At 45.5% G+C, this 24613-nt stretch overlaps 1 protein-coding gene across 2 annotated transcripts in view; it reads right to left on the bottom strand.

Annotated features, from left to right (window-relative positions):
- Positions 1–3472: 3472 nt before the first annotated feature.
- Positions 3473–24613, bottom strand: part of LOC146869405 (uncharacterized) — a 109091-nt gene continuing 87950 nt past the window's right edge. For both annotated transcript variants that reach the window (XM_085599756.1, XM_085599758.1), the window contains exon 6: positions 3473–7998. In XM_085599756.1, the coding sequence (XP_085455882.1) occupies positions 7136–7998 (863 nt within the window). In that variant the 3' untranslated portion in view covers positions 3473–7135. The remainder of the gene's footprint in view (positions 7999–24613) is intronic.

Below are 24613 nucleotides of genomic sequence, written 5' to 3'. Positions count from 1 at the left end.
GGAACTGATAAAGAGTCCCTTTCCATGTAAAACGGAGGTACTTGCTAAAGTCCTCGTCCATGGGAATCGTAAAATATGCGTCCTTGAGGTCTAGTTTTACTAGCCAATCCTTTGCTTGTAATATGTCTCTTAATAGATGGATACCTTCCATCTTGAAGTGCCTGTATGTCAGAAAGTTGTTCAAATATTTTAGGTTTATAACGGGACGCCAACCTTTGTCCTTCTTTTTGACTAGGAATATGGTACTTATGAAGCTTTCCTGCATTTCTGATAGAGGGATCCTTACAATGGCACCCTTCTCTAACATTTGGGAAATCTCCAGCTCTATAAGTTTTGAGTTCTCCATGTCTAGAGTCATTTCACTTGGGATTTTTTCCTGAAAGGGTACTTCCCAAAAATCTGTTTTGAACCCAACAATTGTTTCTAATACCCAAGGATCTTGAGTAATTTGCGCCCAATTGTGTGCAAAATATCTCAGTCTCCGTGCCACCTTTAAGGATGAAAGATATTTCTGGCTTACATTGATAAGATTGATTGGTGGATCTGGGTCTGCCACTCCTGGATCTTGATCCCCTTCCTCTTGAGGGGTAAAAATTTGAGTACGAGCGGTAGCCTCTATTGGAGCGGAAGGAGCCTCTTTCGTCTTGGGGATAGAAATGGGACCTGTAGAAACCTCGGCTGATAGACTGTCCCCTCCTATCAGCCCTTCCAAAAACTGCACGGCCACCAAACACTCTTCGCATGTTAGATTGCGCTCTACTGAATGCGTTAAAGTTGAATACGTACTTTCCAAGTGAATGTGCGAAATTTTCCCCAAACAATAACCCTTTAGCATCACATATGTCTTCTTTGGTAGAAAGATCTGCGATATTCGGGTTTATTCTTAAGAGGACAACCTTTCTTCTTTCGCTAATGAGGTTAGAATTAGCGTTGCCAACAAAGCAGATTGCTCGTTGGGACCAACCTCTTAGCAGTTCAACATTTATGGGTGTATTGTTGATCCTAGCCTCTTCCGTCATATCAAGAATCTTTGTTAATGGGCCAAGCACGTCAAGTAGTTTATCTTGACACGGTTTGAGGCATTTTTCTATACCCTTCCTAGGATCTTTTCCAGATTTAAATAGAAAGGTGATGATCTCGGTGTCCAAATTAGGGGTGTTGCAAATCTTGTCCTCTGAGGAGGGACGAGGGCACTCGTTATGCATGTGATTGCGTGCATCTCTGTCTAAAGGTTTCCTTACTCTCTGAGAGAGGTATTTCCCGACGTGGTCCATTGGCCACCATTCTGAACTCCGGGGGTGATGAATACCATTTGGATTAAACATTTCCCCACCAATGGGGTCTTTGACAATGCATGATGAGGTGGAGGGATTATTAACATCCTCATCAAGATCCTCCAAGCTGTCCTGGGGATCAAAAAAGAATTAATCTATATTTTGATTCTCATAGATATGAGATTCCGGATCGTCATCAATTTCATTTGTACCGTAAAGGTTACCTTCATTTTTCATGTCGCTATGGACAACTCTTCTCTCTGTCCCAAGGTAATGGGATCTTTCTTTTGTGCTGCTATGAGCACCAAAATCTATTGTAGCGCGAGGGCTACCAATAACAAATGCACGGGTAGGTGCCTCATTCGTATGCTTCTTTTTTTCGGTAACTTTCCCTCTTTTCTTAGGGTCTGATATAGAAGGGGAGTCTCCATCCGAAAGTGAGAAATAGGTTTCCTCAGTGGGAGGCGTTCTCTTTCTTTTGGTTAGAGCGGCATCGACCGCATCTCTGAGTGAAGACTTGAGTTCTTCACCAATCAGTCTTTTTAAATTATCACCCAGCAATTCCTGAGGGGATTGCATTGGGTTATTGTTTTCATTATTCATTGTAATGATTTTATAAATAAACAATTCTATATCAAATTAAAAATTCTTGAAAGGATTACTTACAGAAGTCTTCCTAATGAAATCTTTCTCTTTCAATAATATAATATTGACTTTTCCTCGTTTTAACAAAGATATATTTGAACTCTCGTAATGAAGAGAGTAAATCAGGTGAAACCCAGGATTAAAGTTAATAAATTAGGCCACAAGGTGGCACTAGCGGTTCAAAGAAGAGGATATCAATCGTCTTTCCGCTATTTTAAAAGAAGAAAAAGGCTTCGTGTGAGGCTCCGGCTCGTAAGTTTACCGTTTTGAAATTCGTAACCAGGGTAACCAATGAGGGGAAATGACGAATTAGTAGGCACGCTCCCGCGTCTCCCAGCGCGTTGCTAAGAGACGCGGGAGTCGAATGCCAACAGAGGTGTTGTAAATGCGGGTTTCTTCTTTCCTTTACTTATTATGATACCGCATCGCGTATTGAGCAATTTTAAGATCGCGGAGTAGGTGCCCCGCCAAGCGGGAGTTGTGGGATTAATGGCAAGACTTACCTGAGGCAAATGCCACGATCGCGAGGCGATCGATGTACATAAAGTGAATTAAACATTGTTCCCCACCATAAATTGGAAAGGGGAAGGCTGAAAAACAAAGTTTGGGTTATAACACATAACACCTGTCTAATTACTGTAAGAAAAAACGTTACAAATAAACAGTATAAGCATAAATGTAAGCATAGGCATAAAGAGGGGTCAATAAATAATACCCTAGACATAAAGGTTACAATAATTTAAACCATTAGATAATTAACATGTCAAGTAATTATATATAGTCAATAAGAAAGGCCATAAATGAAGAGAGTACTTAGCTGTGTCAGAGCAGCGAACAAAAGAGGAAGATTGGAATATACAGTGGCTACTAGTTATGTTATGAGTGTTCTACTCTTTGTGATGTATTTACATTCTTTAAAGGGCTGCATGTTGGGCAGCAAATAAAAGTATTTGCATAATGGTAGCCTCTGGTCTTGTAATGAAATCAAGATTCTCTCTGCATAAGAATTGGAGAATCGTCATTCTTAGTTACTAATGATGTCACAAGTCATTGGAAACTGGATATGGTCTGTGCAGCCTGTTACTCAGCTGCCCAAAATGAATCCACTGTAGACAGTAAACCCACCAGTGGCAAAGACCTTCCAATGACTTGTGACATCATTAGTAACTAAGAATTCACCACTGACGATGACCTCACTAGTTATTTACCTAATTAATTACAGTGAAATCGTCTTTACCACTGAATTCCCTAATCACTGTGATGTCACTAGTGACCGTGATCTCAGCAATTGCTGTGACCTCAAGAACAACTGTGACTTCACCAGTGACTGACATCACTAGTGCATTTGACCTAATTTGTGGCAGCAGCCTCATGGCTGTTACTTCACAAATAACCCTGACTTTAAAATGATTCTAACCTCATCAGGCACTGTGACCTCAGGTACATACATAAGAACAGTAGCAAACTATTAAGAGCTCGCAATAGTCAGCTCACAAAACGTATATAAATCATCAATTTTACCAAACAAACATGATGTGCAAGACAAAATTATGTTATATTACAAAATATTTATTTGATGAGTAAAAGACAAAAACATTTTAAACAAAACTTAGAGGGTCATGGAAAGCAGAGGAGAAAATTGTTCAAGGGAACGTGTAGAAGAGGGGTGCTAAAAAAAGTTAGGAGTCAAGAGGACTCACAGTTTTCAAAACAGAAGATAAGTGGCATATATTTACACAAATGTACAAAAACTGATAATGAATTAACAGTTCAATGCTACCTGGCCATATTTAAAAATCATTTGAATTTTTAAGCTGGAACAGGGGAATTGGGGAGGATGGTCCAGGTGCGAGAAGGGATAGCGTCGACGTTTCGATCTGACTTAATGGCAACCGAGGGAATTTGGTGCCTCAGCCATGCGGATCTTCCTCAGGACAGAGGAAGGAAGGGAGAGTAGACCCTATAGAGTGAAAACAAGGGAACTTAAAATGGGTACCTATGAGGGTTACCATTACTTAATGTCTGCACATCAAGGGAAAAGGACCCACCTCAACAAGAATCATGTGGTGCTCAAGGGGTCCAATGAATGGCACACCGATACCTGAAAATTAAATAATGACATTGGTTCCCAAAAATGTATAGCAAAGGGTCCTTAATTCTAAAGGAAGGGTATGGCGACTTGTCCAGGTTGATGACAATATCCAACTCTGTTTGGGATTCAGTTTGTGGTTGGCGAAGAGATGGCGCTATTGAGATTGAGTTCGTAGTAACCGCGCATATAGCGCGGGTCACATGATTGATTTAAACAATCCAGGACACAGCCTATTTTAATACAGCTAAAAAAGGGGAGAAGAGTGAACTAAGTTAAGGATTCTGTCCTGAATACGTTGTCAAGCTCTTTAACCGAGCCGGTTAGAAGGGTAATTACCTTGTGGTGCTGGGAAGAGTCTCCGTTCGAAAGAGTAAAAATTAAAATAGTGATAAACTGATTTTATTACCATTTTATTTTACATGCTTTCTGCAGCAGTGCATGGGAGTGGTGTAACACTCCTCTGCTCTTATGTACGAACTGCTGCAGTGACTAAGATGCAACACTTTATCACGAGTAGTGCAAATCAGTTTTGTGTTATGGCCACACCATCTTTTTCCACTGGTGTGAACTGTGCCTCCTCCTCCAGGTCTGCCCCCTCCTAACAGCCAGATTCATTCTCCTGTACAAAGGAGGTTTCACGATGACTCCTCTACTCTGCGGCCCGCATTGTACTGTTCCACTCTGTGACTGGCCAAGAGGGCTCTCCTGGGCTGACCTGTCTCTATCCTGTTGCTGCCCATGGGGATCTCTGGGTGACTGAGATTCTAGGCGCTTGATAAGAAATTACACGGCTGAGCCAGATATAACAACTGTGCAGGTTAAGTCCGGGGTCTAAAAGACAAGCCTCTTTCACAATGCTACTCTCTCAAAATTGTCACTAAATGTCCGGGATCCTCTCCTCACGCCAAGAGCTCTCAGTAAGGTCCAGGGCGCTAAATGTATGTGTTTAGTTAAAAAACACTTCACATTGGAGAAGTTGGGACGAAGGAGCCAGAATGATAAAAAAATTATGTACTAAAAGAAGGTGAAATGCTTTTGCAGCCCTAGAAATGTTGCTGAAACCTCACGTTTCTTGATCATTCAAACACTGCAGTGCTGGTTTCATGTGGCAGGTGCTGGGCTCGGTTCCACATGTTCACATGAAGCCTAGCTTCAATGCTGATGGCTGTTGAGGGGCAGGTGGGCTGCGCAGAGCAAGGGGCAGTAACATGGCTGTGGCAGGGGATCTGTGCAGCACAAGGGGGCAGTTACATAGCAGGGGAAGGTGGGCTGTGCAGCACAAGGGGGCAGTAACATGGCAGGAGCAGGTGGGCTGCATAGCACAAGGGGCAATAACATGGCAGAATCAGGTGGGCTTCACAGCACAAGGGGCAGTGATATGGTAGGGGCAAGCGGGCTGTCACATATTGCAAATCTATGTATAGGGAGCAACCTGTGTAGATCACACACTAACAGCGCAGGAGAAGAGCATCATTCCTGTCTGAATTCCTCCGTGTTAGAGCACACGTGCTTTGAATAAAGCTTTTTTCACACTTGTTGCACAGAAAGAACATACTTGAGTGCAGCACTTTTGAGTGCAGCATTTCTCGTACTAAAGAAAACTCTTTTTACAGCCAGGCCCTGAGAGAGCTGCAACCTCCTTGGGGAATGCTCTAGCGATTCTGTAAATACATTTTTTATAAAAGTATTTTCCCATCAGATCAGATAATCTTTATTCTGTATACATTAAATAGTATAACCATAAAAGCATACAATAATATATATTTGAAAAATCCATACAAATTCATAGGAAATTCAAACAAAAAAGTTAAGTATCATATCCCAAGATATGATTAGCAATTAGGGGTGGGCGAAAAATTCCACTACACCGGCGGAGTTTTGCCCAATCCACGTTCTGCACGGACTTCCGAAACACTCTGTGAGGTGACACAGAGCGGAGTTTTCTCTTTGGAGCGTGTCAACACTAAGTTGGTAGGCGCTTATGAGAAAAAAATTGGGCGCTATACCTCCTCTCGGCAAGATTCCTCAACGCAGGTGTTAGCAGCTGGTGGCGGCCGCTCACGTTGAGAAATCTGCCACTCGAGTAGAATGTCTGTTCGAGAGGCAGAAAGCAGCAGCGCCCGCTGCTGTGATGCCTAGGGCCATTCGTGCTGATTTTACAGCGCAGGACAAACTCCCAGCACAAAAAAATCAGTGGTAGCAGTGCGACTCAATAGACTTTGCCGCTTATGGAACTCCGCACAGCGCGGCAGAGTTCTTCTAGCACTTCGCTGACTTCTGCGGAGTGAAACTCCACCCAGGTCTACTAAGCATGGCCTAAAAGAGATGTTCACAGTCCAAATTCATCCTTTTGTGGAAAGATAAGGTTCATATATTTACTGCTGACCACCATAGAAATGACATTAAGTAAGACCCAGGCTAAAAGAAATAACAAAAATATAGAGAAGCACTTAGTTCAGATAAAAACAACAAAGAGTGGACTTTCCTCAATAAGCAAAGTGCAGCCGATCCCTATTGAACAGTTCCAACTACAGGAAATACCAGATGCAGTTATTCCCTTCCACACTAGCTTTCTCAGATAGGTGGCAGTAGGTGAGAATTTATAAACGATCAGGCAAATAAACGTCAACTGAAGAAGCAGTAAATAACACAATGCAGATCTACAACTTATTTTCCCATCACTGGTGTAGGGATTAAACTGTCAATTGATATGAATACTCATTTGAAGTTCAGAATACGTTTTAAAAGTTCAGGCCTCGTGAAAATTCTCTTGTGATGTTGAAGATATCTTTTGTGAAACGATCTTTCAACTTCTAGGGTTCCAACCTGTGTAGACAATCTAGGGTCATAGAATGTCCTTTTTAACAAACTTCTTATTGCATTCTGTGAATGCAAATGGCTTATCACCCATGGAACGTCTGGTGACAGTGAAGATCATTTATTCACCAAGCTCTTCTTGTACTGAGTGCAAGAAAATAGCTTCTCATCCATGTAAACTCTACGATGATACTAAAGGTCTGTTTCATAGATAAAACTCTTCACACATTCAATGCATGAAAATTGTTTCTCACCTGTGTGGATTATATGGCTATGTTTAAAACATGTGCACTGATGAAACATCTTTTCATAATGATTGCATGAAAGTGGCTTCTTCGTGGGTTATCAGGTGATGTCCAAGATTTGACCTTTGAATAAAGCTTTTTCCACACACAGTGCACACAAAGGGCTTCTCACCAGTGTGGATTCTTCGGTGACGTTCTAAATCTGACTTGTAGAGAAATCTCTTCTCACACTCGCTGCAGATAAAGGGTTTCTCAATTGCACCCCTGTGGATTTGCAGGTGGCGTTCAAGTGTTGATTTGAGAGTAAAGCTCTTCCCACATTCAGTGCAGGCAAATGGCTTTTCATCATTTTGAATTCTCTGGTCTTGTTGAAAGTCTAATTTAAACTCAAAGCTCTTCTTAATATGGCTTCTCTGGTGACGCTGAAAATCTGACTTGTACACAAAGCACTCTCCACATTCAGAGCAAGGAAATGGTTTTTTAAACTCACCCTTGTGTATTTTCTGGTGACATATAAGCCCTCCCTGCTGAGTAAAACCTTTCCCACATTCAGTGCAGAGAAAGGGTTTCTCACCTGTGTGAATTCTCTGGTGACGCCGAAGAATTGACGACTGAGTAAAACTCTTCAGACATTCAGTACAGGAAAAGGGCTTCTCACCAGTATGGATTCTCTGGTGACGAAGAAGATAGGACTTGTGAGCAAAACCCTTTCCACAATAGGTACAGGGAAAGCGCTTCTTTAGTCCATGATATTTCTGATAGTGTAGATGATTCTCAATTCTTTTAAATGTATTTTTACCATCAATGGAGAAGGTGTGCTTGTCCTCACTTTGGAGTATTCGATATTGGTTAAGGAGTGTCTTTGGAATAGAGGTCTTGTTTTCATAGCATGTAGTGGACTCCTTCACAAGCATACTTGACATACCTGACATAGAATGAAAAAATAAATTAGGAAGAATATTTTCTTAATTAAACAAAAAACATCTCAGTTGTCCCCTGTGAAAGAGGGACAGTCATAACACAGACAAACAATCAATGATAGTCAAGAAGCAGAAAGATGTCACATTGTTCTCGGATAAGCATGTGCACTGAATGACAAATGTTATTCTGCCCTATTACTGACAAAACTCCATAAGTCCAATGAAAACAAGTGTTGGATACCTTGAGTGACAAACATGTACCAGTCCGAACAATGGCTGGTGTATGCTCAATGGTGCAAAATGGGCATGATTTTAAGCAGGCTAGAGCTGAAAAACCGCCAATCGATTACACAACAACTGAGAACTTCGATCAATCAGATTCTTCAGAGTAGATTACATCTTGGTTGTTAATTTGGGAAAGCCATTGTGTAGTTAATATGTTCTGTTAGTCAGGAGTCTTTTGAATGTTTTAAAACAGGATCGACCTGTATATTTTAAGTGTCTCCCCGGACAGCTTTAGTCCTCTGCCTGATAATAGATTATCAATTTAAAAAAAAGACGACTTTGGTTCAGACACTTCAACTTTGGTTGCTTGCACCAACCACAGTCACCTTCAGCCATAGCTTGTGGAAAAGGTCATTCATACGTAGGGCATTTTTTATGTTTTGGTGGTGATTAGAAAAATAGTCTCTCTCCCAGATAAGGAAGCAGCTTCCCCAAATCACTAGTCTGCAATTACACAAGTCAGACGCTGCAGGAGAGTGTCAGAGTAAGTGGGTTTTTCTTCAATGTATGTGTTAGAGTGAGTGTACTTCTAACCTTAAGGCGTTACAGTGAGATTTATATTAAGTGGTGAACGGGATGGCCAAACTCCTAGATGGCCAACAAGAAGTGTTGCAAGGCTGCCTGGGAGGAGAGTCAAGAGAGCCTGGAGCATGGAAGAAGGGTCCAGGCAGCTGCAAAGAAAGGGAACAGCAGATGGCGTGAGAAACCAGCCTTGGAACGTCCTGCGGTACTGGTAGATGAGGTGCAGGAGGAGGCGGCCGTGGACCTAACCAGGACACTGCCTTTGTAGGAGACCTGCCTGAGCCTGCTGGATGGCAAGTTGAGGGTGGACCTACCGATTGCCTAACCCCAGAGAGGCTGAGGTGGCAGGCCGAAACCCAGGCAACTGATGGCACCTCTGGAGATCACCTTATTTAATGGGAGCCTCCTCTACAGTGAGCCTAAATAGCCTGTGCATGGGGCAACATGTGCTGGTGGTTCACCAATGTTACAGGGCCTTGCTACTGGGTTTGGCTCATGGGATTCCCCGGCAGGACATCTGGGACAGGACAAGGAGCTTTGACAGGTTTGTCACCCACTTTTATTGGCCCTCGATGAGGACAGTCTCAGATGCTTTCTGTAAGACTCGTCTCACATACCAAGCCAGTGGGAAGACAGGGAAGAAGCTCAAGGTTTCCCTGACTCCCATTCCTGTTGGCATTTCCTTTGAGAGGGTGGGCATCAACATTGTTGGTCTCTGGACCCCAAAATTGCCCTGGGCAACAGGTTTACCCAGGAGTTGGTGGACCATGCCACATGCTTTCCATAGATCATCCCTCTGAAAATCATAACTACACCTGCAGTGGCTAGGGCCTTGATGAGTTTCCCCAAGCAAGTGGTGTCAGACAGTGGCATCAACTTCATGCCCATGTACATGAAGTTCATGTGGAAGGAATGTGGGGTAACCTAGATGTTCTTCACAACTTATCACCCCTAGACTAATGGGATTGATGAGAGATTCAACAAGACCCTCAAGGACATGAGTATGGACCTACCGGAGGCCATGTGGTGGAAGTGGGACGTCCTCTTGCCGTGCCTACTCTTTGCATACATAGAATAGTGTAGAAAGGAGTAGGACGGAGCCTTCTTGAACTCCTCCATGGTCACCCAGTAATGGCGCCTCTCAGTTTAGTGAAGAGGAGGTGGGAGCAAGCTCCAGAGAAGCCCTCTCAGGATGTGGTTAGCTACATGCTAACCTGCCGCAACCAAATGCAGACGTTCTGGAAAAAGGCTTCTGATAACTTAGAAGCTAGCCAGAAGTTGACAAAGCAACAATATGACCAGAAGGTCACTCTGGTTGAGTTTTAGCCAGACCAGAAGGTGAGAGTGATGGCGCCAGTTGAGCACAGGGCCCTCCAAGATCATTGGACAGCGCCCTATGAGGTGATTGAAAGGAAGGAGTAGGCTTCATACCTGGTGGATCTCAAGACACTCAGACACCCCCTATGGGTCCTCCTCCTCAATTGCCTGTAGCCCCACCATGGGGCATCTCGAGTGGGCTGCTGCTGCTGAAATTGTAGCGATGGTCTGAAACCAATGGTTGGATATTTGAAGCGGGTTTGTCCCAGTGGGGCCACAGAGCTTTGCAGAAGAGGCCTGGACCTGCCATCTGTGACCTGAGAGGAGCCCTGAAGAAGTGCATCTCCTTTCTCTTCTATCATGGACAAAGAGTTGCACTCTTTCAAGGGCCATTTAGCGGACCTCCTGTGTGGCTTCAGAGACTCGACAGAATTCAAGAGGCCTTTTCTTGGAAGTACCCAGCTCAGCAGAGGCAGCTTACTAAAATTACATTTTCAATATATTCAATAAAAATTCTGACATAGTCATTAGATTTCATTGTTAATAAATATAAAATAGGTGCTTGAAATGTGTCTGTAGCTGGTACAGGGCAAAAGTCACCACGTTTTTAGTGACGGATGATGGAGTAGAGGGAACCTCTCCCTGATCTTATGTCGTCCAAGGAGAGAGATGGGTCAGTGGATGGTGTCAACCTCTCCCCTACTCTGACCCCAGAGCAGCAGAGGGACTGTCGCCAGCTATTGGGACAGTTTCAATCTCTGTTCTCCCTCAGCCCTGGGCTTACTGACTTGTGTACCCACGATACGGACACTGGTGACAGTTCCTCTGTCAAAAACAAATCTAAAGAGGGTCAGACAAGGTGAGGGACAGCACCAAGGAGTGGGTCTCCAAGATGCTGGAGTTGGGACCACTGCAGTAGTCCCTGGTCCAGCCCAGTGATGCTGGTTCCAAAGGCTGCCCCACCGGGCACCAGACCATAACTCCAGTTCTGTCTGGAATACAAGGGGCTCGATTAAGTGACCCATCCCTTCAGATAATGAGCTCATTGATGGGAACTGCCAAGTTCCTGAGAACTTTTGTACTGACTTGAGGCTCCTGGCAGATTGCCCTTACTGAGGTGGCTAAATTGGGTATAGCGTTTTTCCACACCAGAGGCCACTTCGAATTCAAGGTAATGCCCTTTGACCAGAAAAATGCCCCTGCCACCTTCAAGAGGCTGGTGAACCAGGATGTGGCTTTAAGTGGAGGTCTTCAGAGCTCCTTACCTGGATGCCACAGCAGTAGCAGTTGGTAAGACACCCGTTTCAGCTCCAGGAAGTGCTTCAGGTTCTGCAACACGCAGGCCTTAATATCAAGGCCAGTAAGATTCAGATAAGGCAGGGGTCTATAGTGTACTTGGAATGCCTGATGGGCAGGGGTAAGGAGCAGTCCCTCCAGGCCATGATAGAAACCATTATGGCCTGGAAGCCCCCCAAAAGGCAGACAAAAGTGAAGGCATTCCTGGGCCTCACTGGTTACTGCAGGAGGTTTGTCAAGGGGTACGGTACCACTGTTGCACCTTTGAGTGAGTTGACTTTGAAGAAGGAGCCAAGAAAGGTGATCTGGACAGAGGAATGCCAGAAAGCCTTTGACTTCCTCAAACAGGCCATGTGTACATCCCCTGTAATCAAGGCCCCGGACTTTCCCAAAGAATTTATTGTGCAAACTGATGCCTCACAGTATGGCATTGGGGCAGTATTGTCCCAGTTAAATGAGGCAGCCCTAGACTAACTTGTAGACTTCATCAGTAGGGGGATACTTCCCCAGGAACAAAGATGGGATTGCCATTGAGAGAGAAACCTTTGCTGTGATCTGGGTGCTGAAGAAGCTGTGACCATACCTGTTTGCCACTCACTTCCGGGTTTAGACAGATCAGAGGCTCCTCAGATGGTTGATGCAGATGATGAAATTGTTGAGGCAGTCCATCTTCCTACAGGGAATAGAAGTTACGATGGAACACCGTCCCGGGTGAGACCACGTAAATGTGATGGTATCTTTAGGTATTTCTACCTTATTGATGAGATCTCCTGGGAGATTGGGTAGTTCTCTTCGCTTTCAGCTGGGGAATATGTTCAACACTTACATATTATGCACCCAACCTTCTGAGTAACAACACTTAGAGGTGAGTTATTTAATATTTAAAATCGGGTTTTATTACAGGTCAAAACAGTGATTTTGACATGGGTTCATGAGGCGTTTGGTAACCCGCAGGGGATAGTGTGCAGGGCCTGCAGGCAACACCACACCGACACACAGCAAAAGGATTTGTACAGCATGGGTCTTGGCACCCACAGGGTTGGCTGCAGCAGCCAACCCCCGCTGTGCATAGGCAACATTTTTTTAAAGATAAATATGTAAAGTGTGGGGTGGTCGTCCACTAGGGGTTAGGAGCCCATGGGGGGAGTTGGTTGCTGGGCCTGGCCAGAGGCCAGGCCCTGCCGCCATCCCACAACTGCACACGACCAAAAGCTGTGTCCATTAGGGAAGCCGGGAGTATATGATTAAAAAAAAAAACACAGAATTGTATTTGGTTCCGTTGTGGGTGACCCAGAAGACAAGCTAGTGACTCATCTGGCACCTTATATTTCTTGTCCAGTTTAGGAACCACTACTGCAACTGTAGCTGGGGTCTGCCTCAGCTTACTTGTCTCTTTGCATGCCGTCATAGTCATATAGACGGTCATTTTGTCTGACTGCCATAGGAAGCTCAAATCTTTTTACAGTGCTTTCAACCAGGGTATGAGTTACTAATGTTGTCCGGTGTTGAGTCAATCGGTGGAGGTGTTGTTGCATCTAGCACCAGCAGAAACAATCATCCTACTCCTCTCCTCTCTGTATATTTGAGCTAGGCAATTATCCTAACTCGTTCACTCGCCATCCATTGCTAATTACTTCCCGTATTACGTCACGCATGACGTCCTATGACATCATTGATGACAAAACTGTGCATGGCAGGACGCAAGTTATAGTTACTTTAGGGTACGAGTTAGAGTTATTTGTATATTTCAGTGGTTTTGTTTCTTTAAAACGGTACGTCTTAACTGACATTATCAACTAACTGTAACTTCCCTTTAACCATTGTTTTTTCATTGAAAGAAATATAAATATAATATCAAGTCAAAAAAACTTTATTTCGGCTATACAGCCATAAAAGCACAATACATATTACAATCCATAAAATATAATTGATTATTCTTACAGAAGTGATGGAGTCAGCAGAAATATTCAAAACATCATTGAGTTAATAAAGAATAGTATAATGCATTCTTATTATAATATTGGCTCTCGCCACATAATCTATCCGACCCCCCAAGATTGGCATACATAATTATCAGAATATTTCAGGTCACCTTAGTGGGAATTATAAAAGTATTAAAACCTGTTTTTTACAAAAAAATAAGTTAAAAGAAAAACATTAAAATTGTTTCACCTAAACAAAAATGTTATTACAATTCTCTGGATGAAGCTATATAGAAACATAGGACAGTTACTTTATTAGCGAATAAGCAGCATCTAGTTACGCCCCAGCTCTTTCCCCTTTAAGATACCTCCACGTATGCACCACCGCAAATAGAAATTTCGAGGTAGCGACTACAAATAAAGGAAGTGTTTCATATTTAAGTAACCTAAAGACCTCAACATAGTTTCTAAGCCAAAGGTTCCTACAAAGTTGGAGGATCCCCTTCGATCTGGGCCTAATATAAGCAGGACAAACAAGCGTCACGTGGAGTTCTGTTTCTTCGGAGTCAGAGCAGCCAGGGCAATCAGCCTTGGTTGCACCCTTCCATCTATTCGTAAATGCACGGAGCGGTAACGTACCGTGCCGAAATTGTAAATACAATGTTTTAGCCATGAATGGTTGGATGCTATCCAGGGCCAATTCTAATTTGTACTGCTGCTTAAGGTCCAAAAACCTTGATGTCAAACAGCATGAATTTGTACTTTGTGTTCTTTAAAAGCAAGATCTAGGGACTTTTTCGGGATACTGGGGCATGTCTCCTTCGGAGTAAGCCACATATTTGCCCACCCCATAGAGTGGCATAGATTCCTAACATAAAATAGCCATGGTAAATTGGCTGCTCCCAGTATGGACATAACATCCCTCAATTCCTCCCTATAGCTGACCAACTCCAGCGTACTCCATATGCGACGCCAAAAGAGGAGAGGACGCAGGGCAATTAAATCAGCTATAGGGCCAATACCCAGGTCCATCCTCAATGGGATTAGGGGCGTACTTCTTGGTAATCCCAACAACTGCCTTATAAAAATATTCTCTGTAGCCGACAGAGTATAAAATGGGCTATGTCCCCAGAGTTGAGCTCCGTATAAAGAGGCTCCCCTCGCTTGGATTTTATAGATTTCTGCCGGGGGACCAACCACTTTCTGGGTGCAGTTTTTGTGAACTTTCAATATACCACCCATTGACTGTGTTAATTTCAGATTGGCCTTCTTAATTTGAGTCCCCCAATCCATCTTGTCATTAAGTGTAATACACAGGTAATCAAATATGGATACTCTCTCTAGGGACCTACCCTCCATTTGGGGATGCGGACAATTAATGGTTTTGGCGTGGAAAACCATATATTTAGTTTTCTGAACATTTATCTCCAAATTTCTATTCCTGCAGAATGCGCTAAACTCATCCAATACACGCTCCATACCCATTGTTCATTTAGACAGGAGCAGCGTGTAATCAGCAAACATTAAAGCCGGTATTTTACGATTAGCTAGCCTTGGTGAGTCTATGTCCTTTAAAGCCAAGAGGGTCTCAATTAAGCCATTAAAAAAGAGGGAAAAAAAGGGTTGGCGCTAACACGCATCCCTGCCTTACCCCCTTCGCCACAGGAAAAGGAGCAGTCAATTCTCCTTTCTTACCGTATCTTACCATCGCATAGGTGCCTTCATGTAGGCGCTTCAATAATTGGCAAAGATAGACCGGTGCTCCCATATCGGGGAGAAGACCCCATAACTTGTCGCGCTGAACCATATCAAAGGCGGACTTAAGGTCCACGCAAGTTAAATTAAGGCTACCCCCATCCAAAGTTACTGTTTTCCAGTGGATTAATTGCAATCTAAAAATCTGGTCGATGGTCAAAGTTTTAGGCCTAAATCCGGCTTGTAGCGGGGTTAAGACATTCATCTCGTCCATCCAAGATTGAATCGCCCCAGGAGAACACAAGCAAATATCTTTTGTGAAACATCAATAAGGCTTATTGGCCGGTAATTTGCTGGGTTTAGGTGGAGCCTTTTTTTTTTTTAAATTGGGAAAATTTCCGCACCAGCCCAAGTCAAAGGGAGTGCCATACCCTGAATGATAGCATTGAATAGTATCTGTAGATAAGGAGCCCACACCACCTGTTCGTTTCTGAACAGGTCACCAGGAATTCTGTCCAAACCCGGTGCCTTATTAGGAAGTAGTTTGCCCAGCGCCATGTTAACGCCCAAAATTGTACAAAGTGGTGGGTCGCTATTTAGGGGAATTTGATCTATGTCTACTGACCCATGTACTACAGCTTCATCCAGAGGCATAGAATATAAAACTTCAAAATGTGATCTCCACGCTTCTTTCCCCAGATTTGGTTCAATAGCTGAGTTGCCTTCGGAGTGGCCAGTTTTAACCAAATTCCAAAAGCCTCTCCTATCTCTAGTGTCCAAAGCTATCTTAATTGCTTCCCATTTTTCTTTCTCCCAAGCTGCTTTTGCTTCAGTAATGGTATTTTTATAGTGTGACCTGTCAATTCTGGTACGTATAGGGTCCTTATTCTTAACCCCAAGTACTAGTGTACGTTTTGCTTCCCTACACGCTTTATTAAACCAAGGGTGTTTAGGTTTGGGATCGTAATTGTTATTATTTCCATGATTATAAAAGAACTCTGCCAACTTTGAAATCATGTCCCGCTGATTCATAGTTATCATCAACAATGATTCCTGGCCTTGATGATTTTCGGACACACAAAAATCAGTTTCTAAATAAGGAATAGATTGTGTGTACAAAGAAGCCATTTTTTCATTAGATGTAGCAAAACTCCCCCAGCGCACTTTTCTACCCCCTTCTATTGCAATTAGGTTTGGGGGAGGTTGAATTAGCAACCCCTGATCTCTCATGAGTTCGGGGTAGGCTATCACAAGTACCAACGGATTGTGATCACTTTCACATCGAGGATGGACCACAAAACCCTTTTTTTTTTCTTCAAACTTTATTTATTCAGTTACCAATAAACATACACAACTTTCATCATAGGCGTACATTACAAGGAGCAAATAGGCAAAACAGTGTTCACAGCGTTTACAGTGGCATATAATCATCATGTTAGTCCGGATGGGTCTAGAATAGTGTTCCGGCTCTGTATTCACAGGTTGGGGAGGAAACATAACAATACTGAGGCAGTGCATACGTATCTTAACCTTGACTTGTATGGCGCACCCGGGTACCCACATCAGCAGCGCCAGAGCACACCCTCAGCTGTAATTCACCAGACAATGACCTTATTCGAGAAGATTACCATGTCACAAGTAATGGAAAGACGGTTGCAACCCAGGCCCCAAGACACCAGGAGTGCTAATTTCCACCTCCCATAGTCTCCACAAATTATGTTGCGGACTCCATGGTGGCAGCGACGGTGGCGGCGTTCGTATCCAAAGGGTGTGCAAGAAGATACATTTTTAGGGGCTCCCATATATCAGCGGGTTTAGAAGCAGTAGGAAGAAGTTATGCATATCTGAGCAACGTGTTCTGACAGTATAGCATATCCTGTACCCATTCTTTAAACTTTGGAGCTCTGCCCCTCCCCCAACGACAAGCCACACACCTCTTTGCCAAAAGGAGAGCGACAGTTCTGAATTTACGGTAAGGCCTTCCTATTAGTTTGGTATATCCCAATAGCGCTTCGAGTGGAGATGGAGTTAGGGGGGTATCAATCATCTCAGAAAGGGCCGAGTATACCAGCAGCCAGTATCGCGCAACGTCAGGGCACTCCCAAGCCAGATGCAGAAAATCTGCTGTTGGAGCACGACAGTGCTCGCAGAGATCATCCACTCGGAGGCCGAATCTATGCATTTGAACGGGGGTGCAGTAAAGTCTACGAAGAAATTTATAATGAATAATCCTGAATCTACTGCTGGACGAGATCTGCTCAGTTTGCTGGCAGCAAAAAATCCAGTGTGCATCTTCTATGAGTGCGCCCAGCTCTTCCTCCCACATAGCGCGTGCTTTGCAAGGCCCGGAGTCGAGTGAGGTGTGCATAGAGTGATACAATTTAGAGACCGCGTGTGCTGGAGAATCAGCCTTTAGCAGCTGGTGCAGGGGATCCAATGTAGGTGGTTCATCAGGGAACGTCTCAGTCACTGCCTGAATCCCACTTCGGAGACGGATATATAGAAAGGTGTCCAAGGAGGTAGGTGTCTGGTCCCCAAACATATGCGCTAATGAGCGAAATCGACCACCGTTATAAAGATCCCCCCAGGTCTTCACTTTTAATTTGGTCATGACATTTTTAAACAATTGTTCCTGCAGCAGAGGCATGGAAGGGTGGTACACTAGAGGGAGCAGTGGGGAGTAGGCAAATGTCGTCAGGGCTTTTAGTGCAATATAACGCCAAGCTAATATGGAGCAGGATACAGGGGTGTGATATGTAACCTGTGCCTCGGGTTTACTAAATAGTGCCCCTTCAAGCGGGACGGGATCTGCCAGCCAGTGTTCGACCGCACCCTGGGGCATAAGGGGGGGGGGGATGGATCCAGTAGTAGACGAAGTGGGCCTGCGCGCTTCGATAATATAGCTCAAAATCCGGTAAATCAATACCTCTCTGAGCAAATGGGCGGGTCAGGGTGTCCCAACTCAAACGAGGGCGTTTACCTCCCCAAACTAGCCTGATGAGCTCAGTATGTAAGGTTTTAAAGAAAGACTTGCCCGGGTGAAAGGGAACATTTAAAAATAAATAAAGGAGTTTCGGGAAACTGACCATCTTAATGAGGGACGCTCGTCCCGCCATGGAGAGAGGGAGCGTGATCCATCTCGCCACGCTAGTCTGGATATGGCCCATTGCACGTCCATAGTTCAATTGCATTAATTCTTCGCGATCCCGGGAGATCATTATTCCTAGATATCTGACTTCACTGTCACACCATTGCAATGGGTAATCGAGTGGGAAGATTTTTGCCGCCTCAGTAAGAGGTAATATAGTGGATTTACCCCAATTAATATGAACACCAGACAGGGCAGCAAATCGTATTAAATCCCTCAAGAGTGGGTTGAGATTATTGGATGGGTTTCTTACGTAGAGCGTAATGTCATCCGCGTATAGGGATATCAGGACTTGTCTCTGGAAACAGCGCAGAGCTTTATCCCGGTGGTGCTGACGGAGCCTGGCCGCCAGAGGCCCCATGGCCAGGGCGAATAAGAGGGGAGACAGGGGGCAACCCTGACGCGTGCCTTGTGATATTGAAAAGGCCTCAGATACCCTGCCGTTAATACTCACCCTGGCTACTGGTTTATGATAGAGGATTGTGATCCACTGCAGAAACACTGTGGGGAGTCCCATATTGCATAATATACAAAGGAGGTAGTCCCACTCCAGTGAATCAAAGGCTTTGGTGGCGTCTAAAAAGACTGCCGCCATTGGTAATCCAGAGTCGACATTTTGCAGGATCGAGAAGAGGGTACGTAGGTTGTGTGAGGTAGCTCTACTAGGAATAAACCCCGCCTGGTCGGACAACACCAATCCCTCTACCAATAACTTCAGGCGATTAGCCAATACTTTTGCCAAAATCTTGGCATCGCAGTTGATAAGGGAGAGGGGCCGATATGAGTCGCAGGCTTGGGGCGGTTTCCCCGGCTTCAGCAGGGAGGTGATTAGGGCCTCCTGCATCGACGGTGGAAGTGTCCCGGTCTCATGTGCCTCCACAAAAACCTCTCTAAGCACAGGAGCCAATAGATCCACATAAACCTTGTAAAAATCTATGGGCAGGCCGTCTAGGCCAGGCGCCTTCCCGGATGCCATCTGCCCTATTGCATCCCGGATCTCTTCCAGGCCAATGGGCGCTGACAAGAATTCTTGTTGATTGTCTGGTAGCCATCCGAAAGTAATCTCTCTCAGATACTCATCCATTTCCAGGGGAACGTTTCTGGTAGTTGTATAGAGTGATGCATAGTGAGCTGTAAAGGCAGTTATGATCGAGTGTGTGTTGCGCCACGGTGTCCCTCCCTCACCTTCCAGCTCCAAGACATAGTTAGATTGCCTAGGGGGCCTCACAACTCCCGCCAGCATCCTTCCCGGGCGCTCGCCCTCTCCGTATGCCCTAGCCATGAAGTATTTACTCCGGAAGTGAACCTCCCTACCGGCAGTGGATTTGTAATCAGTCAATGCGGTTCTGAACTGGTGTTGTGCATCTGCGTTAGCAGCAAAGTCCGGAAGAGTTTCCAGTGAGCGCAGTGTTTGCCCCAGTTTGTGTAACGTGTCTCGCAGCGCACGTAGTACTCCTGAGCTCTTGGAAATACAAATACCCCGCACGGTGACCTTCAGTGCCTCCCACATAGTTGCCATACAATCCACCGACCCCTTATTATGCATTAAAAATTCTTCAAGCTCTTGACCCAGTTCCTTTCGGAAGAGCTCATCAAGTAGTATGTTGGGTTGCAGTCTCCATGGTGGTGGTCCCCCCACTGTGTCTATTAGCCTGAGCTGAGCCAGGACCGGGGAATGATCGGAAAATGTACGTCCAACATGTTGCGCCGCCACTAAAGAGGGGGCGAGCCCCCGAGAGATCATAATGTAGTCTAGTCTAGCCCAAGAAGCGTGTGCGGCATTCCAATGTGTGCCTTCCGTCAACGTCGGGTGTAAGTGCCGCCATGTGTCTATAATATCCTGGTGATCGCATAGATCACGCTGATATCTGTGCGTGTTAGTGTAATGATGGGCGGAGGGGTTAGATCTATCTACTACTGGGTTAATGACTGCATTAAAATCTCCTCCCCATACCAAATGAGTCGAATCGATATCTTTTATCTTGTTCCAGAGGGCGATGAAACTGCTAGGGTCATCACTGTTAGGGCCGTAGGAGCAGGCCAAAGTAAGAGTTTCATTACCAATCCTGCCCCATGTTAAACAATACCGCCCCTCACGGTCCACAGCATCCCCCAAAGGAATGTATGGGGTATGTTTTTTTATCAGGATGGCAGTACCTCTAGCATAAGAAGAATAAGGAGCAAAAACAGAGTACGCAGCCCATCTAGAAGCAAAACTACCTTTGCGAAGTGGGTCCATGTGGGTCTCTTGTAAGAATACAATGTGCACCTTTAGTCTATCTAGAGCATTAACTATCTGTCTGAGCTTCCTGGGGTCGCCCAGCCCCCTAACGTTCCATGTAAAAGTGGAGATCACTCCCCCCAAGTTAGTATCTGTGTTACCGTCACACATCCTGTCCCCCCAAGGAATTCAAATGACCAATGAGAGCACTGTCAACAGCCAATTCTATTGTGTCTTTTTCACTGACCAATTTGGGTACTAACTCAAAGTTGTGCTTTATATCGCCATCTTCAACATTCACAACAATAACATTTACTGTACCAAAAGTACGCCCTCCCCCACCCACGACGACATCCCAATCATGTCGGGAATGCATCCCCACCCGTCCAAATCCAAGAAACCAAATCGCAACCATAGAGGGGAACACCCATTGTGGGGGACGAAAGGGGTCCAGACCCGCCCTCCATCTCCCCGATATTTCACCCGCTGCACGCCAGTCTCGTCGACTAGCAGCGACTGCGGGATGGGGGGCGGGGTGGGGGGGGAGTGCCAGTGCGAACAGTAAAGGGAGATCAGTGGCAACCCTTAAACAGCCGGAACATTACAATGCTTGGGGGTGCACCTTAAACCAGCATGTACCATAGTCTCCGCCCAGCGGACAGAGTACAGACAGTCGAATGAGGCTAGGGACAGAGCCAACAAAGAAAGACAAAGAGAGGTCCACCCATCAGTCCAATGCAGAGGTAGGAGAGCGGGACCTAGCCCGCCCCGACGGGGACCGGGTAGTTCCAGGGGATCGCCCATTTTCTTTTAAAAAGTTTTCCACTTGCGATGGGTTGTGAAATAGGATCTGTTTGCCCTGGTGGACTATACGCAGCTTGGCAGGATACAGCATCGTGTATTGGATATCATGCTGGAGAAGCCTCTTTTTTACCGCTGCAAACTTTCACCGTGCATCCTGCACCGATCGTGGCGTTTTCAAACTGTACCGGTTGTTTTTCACGGGCTAGTCGTAGTAGAGTGTCCCGGTCCCTGTAATTCAGAAATCTGATGATGACTGGTCTAGGGGGTGCACCAGGTATGGGCCGAGGGCCGAGAGAGCGGTGGGCCCGCTCGACAACCAGTTGCTTAGAGAATGCCTCCAGGCCAAAGATATCAGATAGTAGCTGCTCAATAAAGGTTTCCATTCTGCCCACATTGGTGGATTCGGCCAACCCAATAAGGCGAACATTGTTTCGGCGCGAGCGCGCTTCTAAATCTTCGTTTTTATCTGCGATCACCTTTAGGAGCCTCTCCATTTGCGACATTTTGGTGGTGCTGGCCGTGGCCCCATCCTCCAACCCAGAAACCCTCTGCTCTGCTTCCTTCAATCTCTCTTCTTGTTGATCGAGTCGGTGCACCACGGAGTCAAGGCGTGTGGACATGGTGTCTATCTTAGGTGAGACACCATGAGTGAGTAAGAGCGCCTTCCAGTCTACCTCAGCGTCATCCCCGCCGATTTTTTCTTTTGAGACTCAAACGGGAGCTTAGATTGCACGGTGTCGGTTTTACCCATGTTGGCGGCAGGAGGAGGGCAGGCCGCGGCGACAGGACAGCAAGTTGGGGGCCTTCAGTTCGCCGCACCACCCAGCAGAACCAGCAATTGCACCTCCGCAGACAGCACTATTGGGTACCTCGAGGCACCCACCCCAAACCCCAGTAGGTGGGCGGATTTAATGCAGGGTCGTGTATGCCTCCGATGTACTACAGGCTGGCCCCTGGCAGGTGAAGGGATATGTATAGTGCACGTGTGGCCTCCACGCAAACAGTCTCCTCCTCCCTTACAATCGGTAGGAAATAGCAACCACGATGGCCCAAGCAGCAGCCCCTCAGGTGAGCCAGAATCAAATATTAAATGGGGCGCATGGGATTCAGCACGACAGAGTCTTTGGAGGCATCACCGATTCTCCACCCGCATATGTATCTCTCAGTAATGGCGGATCTCGTCCTCCGTTCCAGTGTCAGGGGGCCGTCGGGTTCTGAGTGTGAATGTTCTCGCCCGCTTGCATCCTCCTCACCTCATTCAAGTCGCGGATCCCGCAGCTCCGTACCTCCGTCACCAAGGCCTCAGGCGACCGCTCCGCGGCCTACTCTGTCCCCGCCTGTGCCTTGCGGCCCGTCGGCTCCAGCAAGTCCACAGTCTTGCGTGCCCGCGCACGCCGTGTCCACAGAGTCCCTGCAGCCCTTCCGGCAAAGAATGCAGCGCTCCGCGCTAAGGATCGGAAGCACGAATCTGTTCAAGCCTTTAACCGATTATGCCTGCACCCAATCCGCTCCAGATTCCCGGACAGAAAGCAGATTTTGGTGCCACAGGATGGAATTAAGGGTATTTTATTCGCCCGGCTGGCGAGAGCCTCACAGGTGTGCGGCCATGTTGGTCTGGCGCCACCTAGCGCCCCCCCATGGACCACAAAATCCTTGATTTTAACCCAATTCTCAACATCTACCAGAATATAAACAATTGTAGAAGCCTGCCCCAATTTATTAAAAGTTGGGCTTCCCAGACTGTCTGAAGAAAATCTACCATTACAAGCCCTTAGCAAATAAGTACGGGTAAGTGAAGTCACTTGAAGAAAAAGCAGGGTCCACCCCCTTGTTGGGTAGATTTTACAGTCTGGAATTGACCACACAGAGTCTTCTTCACTTGCAACGTTGACATTTAAGCCATTAAGAGGTTTGAAGTGGCAATTGAAATCCCCCCCAACTATTGTATGGACAGATTCTGGTATAGTAAGAAGAAAAGAGGCCAATGAATCTATGGTCTGTGAAGTTTGCCCCATCCTCACAGGGCGAGAATATACATTGATAACAGCCAACTTAAATATATCATCAAAGAAAAGGAGAATGCACTGGATATCCAGAGATTCTGTATCTAGAACTTTAATTGTACAACCCAAATGAGTAGCCACCCAGATGCAGAGGCTCCCCGAGGGTGTCCCTCTAGGCCCCTGCAAGGCTGGAATACAATATGCAGCATAACCTATTCTATACAGTGGTTCAATGGACCACGTCTCTTGAAAGAGACAAATCTCATGAGTGTCAATGTATTTCCCCCAATCAGGGAGTTCCAGCTTGGAAGTAAGACCTGCTATATTCCAAGATAGAAGCCTTGTATTCTGCGAATCTTTTTTTTTTTTTTATCAATCTGTATGTGCGGGGATTCCAGCTCCTGCTGTAGCACCTGGCACGGAGTCCTCTCCCATTCCTGTTCTGTTCCCACAACCTCCCCAGATGTTTTTAGCGGAGCACCCGAGCTTCCAGGGGCCACTGCAAGCTCAAGAGTATTCCTAAGAGAGTAGTCCCCAGCCTCAGGACTATCACAATTTTGGGGCACAACTGGCTGGGTGTCTATGTCTTCAATTAATACAGCTGAAAGATCCAGTCATTCGACTAGACCTAAACTGCTGTATCTATTACTGACTGGAATATTAAAGGACGGGGTTGTTTCAGAGTCTCGGCCCATATTTTGCAGGTTACCAGTCTGGGCTCTCATTTCCCACTTTTTATAGACTCCTCCCATTCTTTCAGTCAGGGGACTAGGGGGATAAAAATAACCCAGAGAGAGCGTCTGAATGCCGCTAATCTCCCCGGATTGACCCCAATTCAAAATATATTGGACCACCCTAGTGACCCTAAAATTATTCAGGAAACAATCCCTCGGAATATCTTTCCGCCTCTGTCCCAGCCAACTAACCCGCCTAACAAAGAGAATTTCACACTGTATTAGGGGTGGGAGCGGTCTATGTTTATTTAGCCAAAAAGTAACTTTATTTTTTAATTCTGAATGAGTCTCCCTTCTACCTTTTACTAACTCTGGTACTCCAGATAAAATAACAGTGTAGGGGGTCGAGGCCGGGGGTAGATTGATGCACGTCAGGCTAGGTTTTATTAAACTTCTATTGGATTGCCGATTATTCCCAGGATCACTTCTACAATTACTGGAAAGATTTTGTTCCACTTGCGGTCCTAAGATTGTTGGCAAGGTCATAGGGCCACGAGCAAAGTCCCCCTCCTTATATGCCCCATGATGTAACACAACTGGATCTACAGTTTGTTGAGTAGGGGGCTAGGTTCCATTAAGATTTTAGAGGCTGGAGGGGCAGTGGAGGCAGGTACAATCGCATGATTGCTTTGGTATGTGGGAGCCTGGTCAGAAATTTTAAAGTTATCCAAGA

The sequence above is a fragment of the Triturus cristatus genome, chromosome 1_1, assembly GCF_964204655.1.
Source record: "Triturus cristatus chromosome 1_1, aTriCri1.1, whole genome shotgun sequence".
Lineage (NCBI taxonomy): Eukaryota > Metazoa > Chordata > Amphibia > Caudata > Salamandridae > Triturus > Triturus cristatus.
This window is presented reverse-complemented; position numbering and strand designations above follow the sequence as displayed.